General features: G+C 32.3%; 1 protein-coding gene across 1 annotated transcript; it reads left to right on the top strand.

Annotated features, from left to right (window-relative positions):
* The first annotated feature begins 1,041 nt into the window (after positions 1 to 1,041).
* On the top strand, positions 1,042 to 3,887 carry LOC133308712 (carbonic anhydrase 2-like). Its single transcript, XM_061509394.1, has 9 exons — positions 1,042 to 1,085; positions 1,325 to 1,389; positions 1,665 to 1,808; positions 1,937 to 1,985; positions 2,079 to 2,195; positions 2,357 to 2,410; positions 2,827 to 2,912; positions 3,070 to 3,175; positions 3,572 to 3,887. Exons 2-9 carry the CDS (start codon positions 1,337 to 1,339, stop codon positions 3,761 to 3,763), a joined length of 801 nt encoding a protein of 266 aa, XP_061365378.1. The 5' UTR covers positions 1,042 to 1,085; positions 1,325 to 1,336; the 3' UTR covers positions 3,764 to 3,887.
* Positions 3,888 to 14,650: the final 10,763 nt, after the last annotated feature.

Genomic DNA, 14,650 nt, shown 5'->3' with positions numbered 1-14,650 from the left:
AGGGAAAAATATTTATTCTTTTAAAGAATATAATATTATGTTATTTTAGATCTTAACCGTTGATTTTCGACAATTAACATATAGGATTTATTGGATTTTATTGCAAATTATTAATTAATTAATAATTTTAACCCAATAAATTTTAACCCAATAAATTTTAACCGTTGATTGACGGAAATCAACTATTAAGATCTAAAATGACACAAAATTAAGATAAATATTTTTGCCATTATTTTATTCTAATTAACAAGAGGCTAATGTATTCTACTTTTTTTGCCAACATAACGAAAATGTATAATTTTGTATATTACAAAGTAAAAAAATTTAAATTACTAAAAATTTAAAATAATAATAATAATTCACCCTTATATATTAAAGGTTTTGTTCATAGATGTTTTCTTTTTCAATCTGATCGATCCTCTTTAAATTATATTTTTTTAATTAAAAACTTTTCAGATAGGAATAGCAATTTTTTTAAACTGAAAAGTCCTTTTTGAAAATTTTAATTTTAGAGAACCAAACCGAAAAAGAAGGCATTCGTGAAAAAATCAAAATGAATGTTTACTCTATAGTTACTATTAGTTAATAACAAATTGTGCGATAAAGCATCAATTAATTGTTATTAAATATTGTAAATTTGATGTATTCAATGAAATTTTTTATTTCTGGTATATCAACCTTAATTATCTCTTTAAAGTGAGGTGGCCATAAGCAATTCAATGAAAAAAAAAATTTGGAGTTTACCCAACCCTAATTATCTCTTTGAGACGAGTTGGCTCCTTCTGGTATCCCCACGAGCTTCGACTCTTTGAGCCGGCTATGGGACTAATCCGGGATGCGGGGGAACAGTGATGGCTAAAGGTTCAATGAAAACTTTTAATCTAATGTTTAAATTGACAAAAACATTAAACATCAATTCACGAAGAAAGTATGTCAAAACAAAATGTTTTCTAAGATATATTATTCAGGTTCAGCTTATAAATAGGTTACACAGGCACTGCGAAATGTATCAGCAAATTAACTAGTTTCCATATCTCTCTTACTTTCTATCACATCTAAGCAAAACCATTACCTGGCTGCAGAAGGTATAGTATCTCACCCCTATTCCTACATGCTAGTTTCCCTTCTCAAACAACCCTTTAACTGATCAGTTTCCAGCACTGGAATTGCAGAAAAATTCCATGCTGGAATACTAGTATTAAGTTCGCCTATATGATTAGCCTTGCACAAATTCATTAAATTATTCTAGAAGTACTTTTACCATATAATATTATATTGTTGCCTTTTGAGCAGTTTAATTAGTTACAGCCTTTGGAATCTGCAGAAAGTGATAACTATGGCAAAGCAGACATCTGATCTGGCCATTGAAGAACTGAACAAGCTTCTCAGGTTAATTACCCTTTAAACTTAATCACATGATAATCACTTTCCTTTCCGTTGTAGCACGCATACATCAACTAATTTAATGAAGTATACATTATAACATAAAGTTATAGGATTCTATTAATCTACTGTTGCTTCAGAAAAGTTATCTACAGCTGACACATACTTTTCAGGATACGGAACTGTATCTTGAAAATCATGTGAATAATGCAGATAACTTCTCTTTCCTATAGCTGAAGTTAAATATTTCCCAAAGTTATATTGTAACTTATTGGTTACAGAGAGAAGGAGGAACTTAATGAGGTAGTAACCGCAAAAATTGAGGAGCTTATAGCTGAGTTGAAGGGAAATCATCCGCATCCATTTGACCCTGCTGTGGAGAAAATCATAGAAGGATTTACTGACTTCAAGATCAACGAATTCGAGTACACTTACAAATTAATTAACTCTTCATTATTATGCCTATATATGATTTCTCTCTCTGACCATGTTATTTCAATTACAAAGTACTATATAATATGAACACATGCATGCTTCTTTTTATATATGGCAGCAAGCACCCGGATCTGTATGCCGAACTTGCTCTTGACCAAAAACCTAAGGTGATTACTTAAAGTTGGATTACGGTCTGTGTAATTTTGTTTACAAAATTTTTATCCTCAATCTCTGTTTTCAATTTTTCATATGTGGTGTAGTTTCTGGTATTTGCTTGCTCTGACTCTAGAGTGAGTCCCACTTTTATTCTCAACTTCCAACCGGGAGAAGCTTTCATGGTCCGCAACATTGCTAACATGGTCCCTCCATTTAATCAGGTCTCTCTTTCACTATTCTTCTCAACATGGTCCCTTTCAGACTATATAGTATATGCATTTCCATAAGTTCAAATTAAATTAATATTGAAATTAATTCTCTATCTCTTCATCAAATTACAGTTTTAATAATCAAATTTGTTACTGTCCTATCTATTCCACAGCTAAGGTACAGTGGAGTTGGTGCTGCCATTGAGTATGCTATCACGGCTCTTGAGGTGATTATTGATTGATTAGTTTTTGGGGTTTGCATTTGTAATTTAACATGACATAACAAATTTTTTTACACACAACATTTTGTGGGTCTACACATTTTGAAGAAAAAAAAAAATTACGGCACACAAAACAAATCTCTATAATATTACACAATCACTTTTCCTACAACATAACTCTTGTAAAATCTTTAGTTTTTATTCATAAACTCACCAAAGTTTCCCAAAACTCAATTCCTTACCTTTTGAATTTTTGATTGATAATACATAGGAATCTTTAAGAGATATAACTTTTATAAATTATATTATGTAATATGGATAATACATGCTCAAGTAGTATGTAATACCTATATTACATAATGTAATTTGTAAGAGTTTGTAAATATAAATTTTCTCATAAAATTAATCAAATATTTTTACAGGTGTCAAACATCCTGGTCATTGGACATAGTCGCTGCGGTGGAATAAAAAGGCTTATGAAGCATCCAGAGGATGGTTCTGCTCCTTTGTAAGACTTAATTTCTTTAAAAAATAACATATAGCTTCACTACTCTAGTTCCTTGTTTGGCAAAAACTAGTTAAAATAAAAAGCACTATGTATGTCCATATATAATGGAACAAATTGTGATGCTTAATCCATCTGAAGGTTTAACTGAATTGTGCAGTGATTTCATAGATGATTGGGTGAAAATTGGTTTACCTGCCAAAATAAAGGTCCTAAAAGAATATGAAGACTATGATTCTGAAGAACAATGCAAATTCTGTGAAAAGGTTAGCTCAGAAACAGTCACATAATTTAATTTCCTTTTAGCTACCATGCTTTGAACATTAATTAACGACCACTGCAAGCTGTGCTAGATTGTTTAATAATTAATTATAAGAGTAAATACCCTTTTTAGTCTCCGTCAATATCTACGAAGTTCTATTTAGTCCCTGGCAATAAAAAAGACCAAATTGGTCCCTGAAATTACAAAAAAAGGGTCATGTTAGTCCTTATGTCAACTCCCAAATATGTAGAGTGGTCCTTTTCTTGTACTTTCAGGGACCAATTTGGTCCTTTTTTATTGTTGGAACTGAAATGGATTTCGTAGATATTGCCAGGGACTAAAAAGGATATTTACTCTAATTATAATGAAGTTATTTAAACTAGATGACTTGTATGTGCAGGAGTCAGTGAATAACTCGTTAGTGAACCTGCGGACATATCCATATGTTGAAAAAGAAACGAGGAACAATAACTTAAGGCTGTCGGGGGGTTACTATGATTTTGTGGAGGGAGAATTCAAACTCTGGAAGTACAAGTCTGAATTCACTGAACCGATTACCATCCCTCTCTCAACCAATGAGTTGACTCTCTAAAGTCTCAATGGAAGACTCAAGCTTGGCACCACTACCTGTCTATCATTAAGTTGCAAGTTCTGCTTTACTCTCTGTGCTTTTATATCCTAAATAAATAAATCTACCTTCGAGATTCCAAAAATAATGCATTTAGGTGGTGTTTGGTTGGGAGCTTTTCAGCGGATATCTATCTTTCTCAAGTATGACTTTTAGAAACACCATGTTTGTTTCAACGTTTTTCACCAAAAACCCATCTATCCAATTTTTTCTGGATTTATGAGAAACATAGATATCCGCACTGTTTAAAAACTCAATTTGAAAGTAGGATTTTTCGGAAAATTGGTTATCTGGCTTTTAATGCACTGTTGATTTCATAAAGTTACTTAATTTTCCCAGTAAAATTTTTCTCCACCAAACAACTTTTTTTTACATTTTTCTACCTATCTCACTTTATCTATCTTTCTAATCATTTCTCTATCTATCTCATTTCCCTACTATTTCAAAAAAATTTCCTGAACCAAACGCCCCTTTAAGAACAAGGATCCAGCCACATTAATTGATTAACTAAGATAAAGATAAAAAATGGTAGAAGAGAGTTAAAAATTGGGCCATCATATAAAATTGAAAAGAGATGGTATATGGGTAGAAAATAAACGAGTAAACCTTCTTTCACGTCCCTAACAAAAAATATTGTTCTTACTTTAATCTTTTATAAAAAAAAATTAGTTGTCTGGTCCCTATAAAATTCAGAGTACATTCATTTTAGTTTTTTTGAAGGACTAATATAGATTTTTTTTTGAATTTATAAGAGATCATTTTGAATTTTAACTAAATAAGACCATTTTGAATTTATTAAAACTTCGAGACTATTTTTCTTAAGGGACTAAAATAAGAGATCCTATTTTTTCTTAGGAACTCAAAAGATTCTTTATTCAAAATAAAATTAGATCAAATAATTTTTCAAACGAGGAATATCAAATCACGGATCGACTTCATAAATGACCATAACATCGATCAAAGTATACGCATGTTGGGAACTGTTTAATTCGACACCCTTAATTAAGTATGGTTTTTCTTTAATTACCATAGGATTGAAACACTGATCCATGAGTTAAACTAATAACTCAATAATCCAGTATCTCCACCAAATCGACGAGGAGTTTTAAAACACTTTGTAGAAACTTTTTAAAAAAATCTAGGAACCCGTGCCACCTTCAATCACGCAACCAACCATGTTAGAAATGAGCGAACGCAATTCTTGAGCTAATGACTACTCAATGGAGAAAAATTTGCATAAATCAAGTTTACACAAATTGAATACTTTTTTTTGGACAACAAATTGAATAAATTAAACCAATAATCTACGGACATAATAATATTCTATATATAAAATAATATTGTAATATATGAATTTATATAATTCTTAATAAAAATTATATATATGTTACTTATTAATTGACTTTAGTTTATACATACATACATATATATATATATATTGTAGCTGACTTTAGTGTATATTATTTGTATAAACTTAGTGTATATCATTATTTCTTGTTCAAAAGTATTTAATGACGTATTCCTTGGTAATTCCAACTAATCAATATGTTTTCATTTATAAACTAGATTCCGTTTTTTTTTTTTGTTACAAAAGAAGTCCATGGTTTGATGCGGAGAGGGAGAAGGCGAGTTAAAATAAAGGGAAAACAGCTTATATGATAAATGACGTAAAGCATCACTTAATACGGTTTCGTTTTATTTTATGAAAAAAATTATTTTTTAAGTTCTCTTGGAAAATTGTCAAAAAAATCATTTTAAAATAAATCAATTCAAACATCTACATGTAATATTGTAATTAACTCCCAAAGAGTAGCTTAGTTGGTAACTGAGTTTTCAAAGGTTTGCTTGAGTTAGGGTTTTAAATCCTGCCTTAAGAAATTTTTTGAAAAATCTTTGAAAACAAGAGAACATGTTAGTCTCATCCTTTCTCCAGTGGCGAAGTTCAGTGAACCCGTTGTTCCAATGAAGGGTAGCCTTCGAAGGAGGTTGAATGAGATACCTCCAGGTTATACCCAAAAATTAAAAAAAAAATTAAACACTTATAATAAAAAATAATTTTCTTATATTATATCATTGATGACCATATATTATGTGAGTTATGTAGACTGTTATTATCCTCTATCATCTACTGTAATAATGACTAAATTTATTTTTATATTATTATTATAAAAATATTTTATATTTTCATCTAAGAATATGTTTTCAAATCATTTAATGAATTTGATATCTTATGAATTGTTGAACTTATCAAATGATATAACAACTTATCACCAAATAAAAATGTAAAACTTTTGTTCACCAAAACAAAAATGTAAAACTTTTTATATTCATAATATATTAAAATTAAATTCATAATTATTGCTATTACAGTATTAAATTTTGCATACATAAGGGAAAGTATTAAAATCATATATTGTTACACCAAATTTACTAAATAATTCTACTATATAGGTGATACAGGAGGTCTATTCAGGCCTAGTTGGAAATATGGCCATGGGTTAAGGATATTGACATATTGTCGTCTTGGATGTAATTTGTTGGGATTAGTGGCAATGCATCTTACCGAGTCTAGTTGATATATTTAATTTAATCTATTATTTAATATGGCCATGTGCTTTTATTTTTTATATTTTATTTTTGGTTAAGACTCTATATGCTTTTAAATCCTAATGTACAAAATTAATTCAACTCAAAAGTTTAAATTGTTGGGTGATAATTTTTTGATTGATTTATATTATACTCTAACACGCATCCTCGTAAGAGAATTCATTGAGCTTGAAAGGTGGATGATACATCAGGCTCAACTTATTTGTGCTAAAAAATTTCACAAAGAAAATGGGGTCGGCAAGAATCAAACCCAGAACACTGAAACTCTAATATTATGTAAAGAGTCAATTCAATCCAAAAATTTAAATAGTTAGATGAGGACTTCTTTAATGTTTTATGTTATACAATAACACCTAGGTAGTGTTTGGTTCGGGAGAAATTTTTTTTTACTAGAGAAATGTAATTGATAGGAAAATGGTTGGAAAGTGAGTTTGGTAGAAAAATGTAAAAAAAGTTGTTTGGTTGACCCAAATATTACCAGGGAAATTTATTTAAATATGCAAAATCTATGTTCGGGAGAAACTTTGCACCTGTTTTTTCACTTCCCTAGTTATCTCAAAATACCACATCTCAAGTGGTATTCTGTAACAGTGAATTTCATCCAAAAATCAACACAAAAGTCATTTTCCCATCTATCCTATTTGCCTGGTAGTTTTTGAAAAAACTTGAACCAAACGTGGTATTTTCCAATATCCACTTACACTTTCCTATCAATCCCAAAATAAACCTTCAACCAAACACTAAATAAATAAATCCACCTTTGAGATTCCAAAAATAATATATTTAAGAATGAAGGGTCCAGCCACATTAATTGATTAACTAAGATAAAGATAAAAAATAGTAGTAGAAAGTTAAAAAGTGGGCCATCATATAAAATTGAAAAGGGATGGTGTATGTATTGAAAATAAAATTAGATCAAATAATTTTTCAAACAAGGAATATCTAATCACGGATCGAATTCGTACATGACTATAAGGTAGTGTTTGATTCAGATTTTATTTTTGGATCCCCGTTCACGTGATATTGGCATTCCATGTTGCCAACATTTGGTAGCTGACATACAAAAATTTATCCACCAATCTATTTTTCCCGTCCTTTGTGAATTGCATACAAAAAGGGAGAGAATGCATTCTTGAAGTTTACCATTTGTGAGGTGGTATTTCAAGAAAATTAGAGAAATAAAAAAAGGTGAACCAAAAATATGACTTATTTAATCCAATTTTTTTGATAAAATTTTGTCCAACCAAACAATTTTTTTTAACTTTCATACCAAACTCACTTTCCTATCTTTCTTATCATATTTCTGGTTATTAGATTTACCTTTAAAAAACATTTCTCTTCTACCAAACAAAACAACATCGATCAGAATATTTGCATGCTGGGAACTGTGTAATTCACCATTTGTCAAGATTTTCCTCTACCTATTTCATTATAGCAACTTTTCATTGGGGTAAATTAATTGATAAACCTAAATTATCTTATATAGGTCAGAGAGTGTAACTAGCAAAAATCAAATCATGTGTGTATTAGCGGGTCCTCTACGCCCTTCAATTAAACACAATTTAGTTCAATTTCTGAGAGCTGTACTTTTAAATAAGGGATATATTGAATTATGATTTTAAAAGATTTTTTTTGAGATAAAAAATCTTGTAAATTTTAAAAGGCTAGAATTTGAGGCACTTTAAGGACTTTTTCAAAGACTTTTTTTTATAATTAAGATTTTATAATAATGAATTTTAAAGAATTTGTAAGATTTGAAATGACAATATGAATTTATAAGATTTTAAAAAACCTTATGAATTTTTAGCAAACATTCAAAATTATAAGAGTCAATAAAAAAAATGCAATGATATTAATAAAAAAAGTAAAATCTAATATAAATTTCTCAATCAGTAAATCATAATATAATTTTTAACAAACATTCAGAATTAATAAGCAACAGCTTTTCACATATCTAAAGTTATACTAGTTATCCAAGCATTAGCATTTTCTTGTTTCTGTTCTTGGTTTTGACCAATGAGTTAAAAATTATCTTTTTCATTTGGTATCACAGCTATGCATATATGATTATAAGATCCAATTTTTTTATTTATTAAAATAATTTTAAATTTGCATATAGAACCAAAAGTTTATGATAAAATTTTGTTTGGAATTTTTCTCAATTGATCTTGAAAATCTTGGGGTTTTTATTCTACGTGATGAGAGTTTTCTAATCATATATCATATGCATGTTTTCATTGAGTATTCTAAGAAAATTTTGAATATGAATTTCTAGGTTTTATTACATGAAAGTTTAGAAAATTTCTCAAATTATTTTCAATCGATACATTATAACCTTAAATTGCTTTGGGGCTTTTGAAAAACAAGTTTTTAGGTATCTATTGACACAAAAATTATTTGAAATCGTTTCCTATAGCGAAGGAATTTCATTCATAAATGTATTGTTACAAAATATAGGGTTCATATTATGAAAGTTTTAATCTTTCTTTAAATTGATCTTGTTTCATTGATGTAAAATAAAAATTGGTTTGAGGATTTTAGTTCCCCTATTGGTTTCCCACCATTTTATGTTGTTTTTAATAAAAAATCATACCTTTTTGTGCCAAGAAAAATTGCGACCGATAGCTAGAAATTATTTTTTAAACTTCCAAAAGCTCTCAAAAATCTTCTGTTTTTGAGATAGATTATATTATAAATTTGTTGGTTTGTTGTTTCTGAGATATTTTGTGATGAAAATCGCTCAAAAATCTGTTGCTTTTGAGCTTTGACGAAGCTCGTATAGCAGAATCCGATTTCAAGCGGAGAAGAAGACAATACAATAGAGAAATCTTAAGAAATCCTAGGGGTTAGGGTGAGATTGTGAGAGAGACATCCTATTTATATTTCTCATTAAAAAGTCTCGCAAATTCACACCAATAGAAAATCCATTAAAATTGTCAGATTTTTTATTTTTCCTTTGTTTAAAATCCTGATTTAATACCAACGAATTTGAACGGACTCTAAAATAATATTTTACAATCCTAATCGAATACCACGTGACTTTTTTAATCCTTTAAAATTCTAATTGAATACTAATGAATTTTTTTTGTCTAAAAATAATCTATTAAAATCCTTTAAAATCTCAATTCAATACACTCCCAAGGTGAAGGACTAAAACCTAAAATTAAAGTTAGGTCCTTTCAGACACCTATAAAACTTAATATGATCATAGAATGAACTTTGTAAATAATCAATTGAAATATTTATTAACCTTATTATTTTAAAATATAAAAATCAATTATTTAAAATTGTTTATGTTATAGACTCAGATATGAGGCTCATTTAGTATATAGCCCAATAAGGGACAATCCAAATATGAATCTCATATAATCAAAGAAGAATATTAATCAAAGATATTAATCCTAATACGACATCATCAGACTTGGGCTTGGGCTACTAGAAGAAGCACAAAAGATCCGTAATTCCCGAGCCTACAAGTTAAATTTATAAATAAGAGGTAAATCCTACAGGTATGGGCATTCTCTCTCTTTACTGTTATGTTGTCACTATGCACACACACCACCCCTTTGGCAAAAAGCCACTTCTTGTGCACAGTGATCTGCTATACTCAAGGGTATCTATTTCATAGATACCTTAGAGAGCACTTAGATCTAAGATAAACTCACTAGTCTTTTGGGCTAGACATCTCTGTCTTTAGGACAGAATATTGGCGCCGAGTCTGTGGGGAAGATAAATTGTTATTCCCACGGCTAAGAATGGTTCATACAAGGAGTAGCAGCCACCTGCCGCCACAATTGAATCTACCGTCAAATCTTGTTTTGGTGGATGTGGATCAACCTCTTAATTAGCCTGATCATGAAGTTGAGCCAGATTACAATGCAATTCATGTAAGTGAAGATGTCTCAAATACAGCTCCCCACCTACTTTAGCAGATAATCCTCAGAATCATATAGCACCTCTTCATCATCAACCTGCAGATCCAGATGCTCCCCTTGCACAGGCCGCTTTCAATGCGATCTTAAGGAAGATATAGGAGATGGAATAACGTAATAATCTTTAAAAGGCAGGAAGATCTTCGAAGGTTTCAAGAGATGGAGGAGCAGTTTTTGCAGTTGTGAAATCAGGAACGCGCTAGAGTTCAAATCCGAGATGAAGAAGATAGAAGAAGAGAAATACAAATAAAGGTCTATCATGGCGAAAATGCTAATAATAATGCAAACCTGGTTAGGGATGCCAATAATCAAGTTCGTGAAAGAGGCAATGAAGGCCAGGGTAAAACCGATATAGGTTGAATTACAAATGTTGTAGTTCATGATCAAAATGCTGAAAGAATAAGGAATGTGGAGACTAACCAGGTTGAAATTGATCATAACCGAGATCTGCAAGTTCAGCAGAGTCGGTATGAAGTTGATCACAATCGATATCTGCAACTTTAGCAGAATCGCTACAAAGTTGATCATAATCGTTATATTCAGATTTAAGGCTATGTTGAAGCTGGGATGTATAGGAGAAAATATTGTAGGGGGCAATACAATAATAGCCCTTTTACTAATGATATTGTGAATGCACCATTCCCGAAAGAATTTGATTCGACACACTTGCCGAAATATAATGGAAGTCAAGATCCATAAGTTTATATAGATACTTTTGATATTGATATGTATATACGAGGAATTGATGAACGTATCATTTCTCGGATATTTGCTACAACTCTGGCAGGAGCAACTCAGACGTGGTTTTCTTGGTTGCCTGGGTTAATCATCATATAGCCGAGTATTCTCAGCTCTCTTATGTGCTTCAATGTCATCCCCTTGGATATTGCCTCTTCCTCCATCTTGCAAGTGCCCTCTTCTTTCATTTTTATCGGGTAGTTCACTTCTGGCCTCCATATTACTTTTCCTTTCCAGTCTGCCGAGTTGTTCGTTCTGGGTTGTCCTATTCATTATGTCTTAGGGTCTTCCATCCCAGCTATGTCTTACATTATTAACCTGTCTTCGACTCCCTTCACTGACATGTCTTGTCGGGCCATGATCGTTTCTTCCACGCTCATTGTTTTGCTCAGTCACCCTTCGTGGAGGACTTGATATCCTCATATCATTCATGACCCGAGTCATGGCCTGTCTAGGATCTGGGTTACTAGCCTGCAGCAATCTTGCTTCCAGATCCCGGATTTGCTGCGCATCCTCCTCTCATTGAAGCTGATTACGTCTTTCCATCTCCTCCATCCTTCTCAAGACTGTAACGACAACAAGATCTATAACATGTTGGTCTTGATTTATTTCAGATGGGACCTGCGCAACATTTGGGATCTGTGCAACTAGTGGTTGCAATTAGGGTTGGCAAAAATGAGCCAACCCGTCAGGTTGGCTCATAACCCACCAAAAATGAGCCGGGTGCGGTTGGCAAAAATGAGTTACCAACCCGAGCCAGCTCGTGAAAAAATGAGCCAACCTGCGGGTCAAACGAGCCAACTCGAGGGTTGAGATTTTTTTTTATATAACAAAATACAAAATATAACATACAAAAAATGGACAAAACCCATGTAAGAACTTGCACCGATAATTTAGGAATTTAATTAATTAATTATGAGATTAATGAGATAATTCCATAATTGACCCTAATAATTATGAGAAAGCTTAAATAACTATGGTAAATGATTAATAATGTTGAAAGTCGTTTTTCTCAAGAAAAGTCCAGATACCGGTTCTGCTTCTCGGTATAAATGCGTACCGATGAAGTATCCCGGAAAATTATGAAAAGTATGTATATGTCACTAGAATAATATATAGTACTAGCATAACAAGTTTCAAGGCAAATTAATGAGAATTGGTGTCAGAACTGATATCGGCTACGTAAAAACGCGTACTGGAAAAGTGCTGCAAAAAATAAAATAAAAATATGACAAATCTTAAAAAAATGGCTAGGCTCAGAATCTCAAGTTTGAGATTAAAATGATAAGCGTAGCTATTAGCACTAATACAATGGGACTAGTTTAATTGACCTATTTATACCTTGTGGCACAATGTCCTGGGTCAGAATACAACATTTCCTACGTGAATTTTTCTGGACCCCTTGGCTGCTGGTTAGTCCCTCCCTATTACCACCTCCACCTTCCCTTCCTCTTGTGAGCCAAATGTGCCACTTTTCTTCTTGTTCTCTTCACCAAAACACCTTGTGTGAGTGAGGGTTTGCCTTGGGAGTGAGTAAGAGACTTCATTCTGAGTTTGTGAGGCATAGGGGGCTGTGTTTTTGAGTTTGGTTGGGTGAAGCCATTGTCATGGCATTTTAGACTTCAAGAAGCTACCTTTTGGCATAAAGGGCCAAGCTTGGTGATCAAATTCGTATCTTTGTAAAGTCAGTGTTGTGGGGCTGTGTTGGAAGCCCCAAGAGTGTCCCATTTTCTGAGTTTTTGGAGCTTGAGGTATACCATGATCACCACTTTGGTATTTTCATGATTTGAGCTTGTTTAATCCATTAAAAAAAGGAAACTTTGATAATTTGAGTTAAGGACTAATAATCTAAGTATAAAATATGTTAATGAACATCTGTTTACGAAGTTATTGACTCCAAATCGCTTTAGGACACTTAAAAATGGGATTATGCAATGAACAGCTCGAGTTTCTGCATTCTGTCTGATAAGTATTCGAATACTTTTCGTGTAGTATTCGAATATTCATCAGCAGGTAATCGGATACTCCTTGAAGGAGTATTGGGATACTTTTGTAGGAAGAAAAGTATTCGGATACCTATGAAGAAGTATTCGGATAATGGGTAGTATTCGAATACTGTAGGTAATGTATTCGAATACCTTGTGGTATTCAGTTACTGAGTGAAAATTATTCGGATACTTAAGTAAAAGTATTCGGATACTTTCTGGAGACTTGGAGTATTCGAATACTCATTGAGGAGTATTCGAATATCTCCTGCAGAATTTGCATAAAATCACTTAAAATGAGTTGGAAAGCCTTAATCACTTAATGGAACCTTGGGCAATGAATATTGATGATTATTTATTGTATAAACAGACTGTGATTGGGCTATTTGGTGACTTTGAGCTAGTGTGGACTTGGCTTGGATTGTTAGCTTGCGAGGTAAGCTTTCGTGTCCTTGGTTTAGCCATTGTTGGTTCCACCATACCCTATGGGGGAATGATTTATATGCATGATGTGTTTTCATGTTTTGATATTTGAAATGCTGTTGAGCTTTTTGTGCAAGTGCCTTATGATATGCATGTGTTGTTCCACCTGGACAGTAAGCCTGAGTATGTAGAAGACTTAGAATAGGGTGATTATGTGGGTGGGTGCAAGTACTGACTTGCACTGATTGTAGGTAATAGACTTATGTAAATCCTGCATTTCTCTGGCCAGTAGAATAGTTGACACACATGACATGATTATTTTGCTGCATTGCACTGATTTTGGAACTTATACTGTTTTACTGCTTTTAGAACTTATATTACACATGTAAATGAGCTTGGGGGTGGAGAAATCCTTGAGGACCCCTTGTCTTACTGAGATTTCTGTTTAGAGGTCTCACCCCACGTTTAGGGAACATTTTCAGGTCAGGTACCTCGGGGGTTGAGCTCTCGGGCGACAAGAGGCCGGAGCTTAGTTGACTGCTTATGCATGCCTATGCTGTTATGATTGGAACCTGTTTATGCTTATTGTCTTTACACTGTTATATGACTTGAGTCTCTGTTGGGCTTTGTTGCCTTATTTGGTAAGCATGAGGGTTGTCCATGCCACATTGACTTTACTTTGTTGCTTTAGATTCGAGTTGTATAATGTATCAGGATTATGGTCTGGACTACGTGTTGTAGTTTCGTGACATAGATACACATTTATTTATATATGAGGTTATTCAATGTAGTTAGCTGTTTATTTGCAATTTACATATAGACAATGTTTTGGAAAAGGATTAAGTAATCAACTTGGTTAATATTAATGACGTTATAATTAAAAAGAAAAAGTTATTCCGCAATTTTAATTAAGCGTAGCTTAATACGATGACATGATAACAAACCGGGTATACACAGGGTGTTACATTTTATGATATCAGAGCACTTTCTGGGAAAAAAACATTATGTATTGTAATAACTTAGGATGTTGTAGTTTTCCTGTCTTATGATGTTAATGCTTGTGTGATCACATTGTATGGGCTTGATAAACTCATCCTTTGTGTAACATGTGCAGAGTTATGGCGCCTTCTAGGAGAACTCGGGAGACGAATGAGGGTCAACATGAT

The sequence above is a fragment of the Gastrolobium bilobum genome, unplaced genomic scaffold, assembly GCF_033153095.1.
Source record: "Gastrolobium bilobum isolate Gb01-03AN ecotype WA unplaced genomic scaffold, APGP_CSIRO_Gbil_v1 utg14120, whole genome shotgun sequence".
NCBI lineage: Eukaryota > Viridiplantae > Streptophyta > Magnoliopsida > Fabales > Fabaceae > Gastrolobium > Gastrolobium bilobum.
Note: the sequence above shows the minus strand (reverse complement) of the source record. Positions and strands in the feature narration are given on the sequence as shown.

Bases quoted from the DNA above. Each gene is read 5' to 3' on its own strand.
- LOC133308712 (XM_061509394.1), top strand. From the start codon at position 1,337: ATGGCAAAGCAGACATCTGATCTGGCCATTGAAGAACTGAACAAGCTT. The intron at 1,390-1,664 runs GTTAATTACCCT...TATTGGTTACAG, and splicing joins GAACTGAACAAGCTTCTCAG to AGAGAAGGAGGAACTTAATG. The intron at 2,411-2,826 runs GTGATTATTGAT...ATATTTTTACAG, and splicing joins ATGCTATCACGGCTCTTGAG to GTGTCAAACATCCTGGTCAT.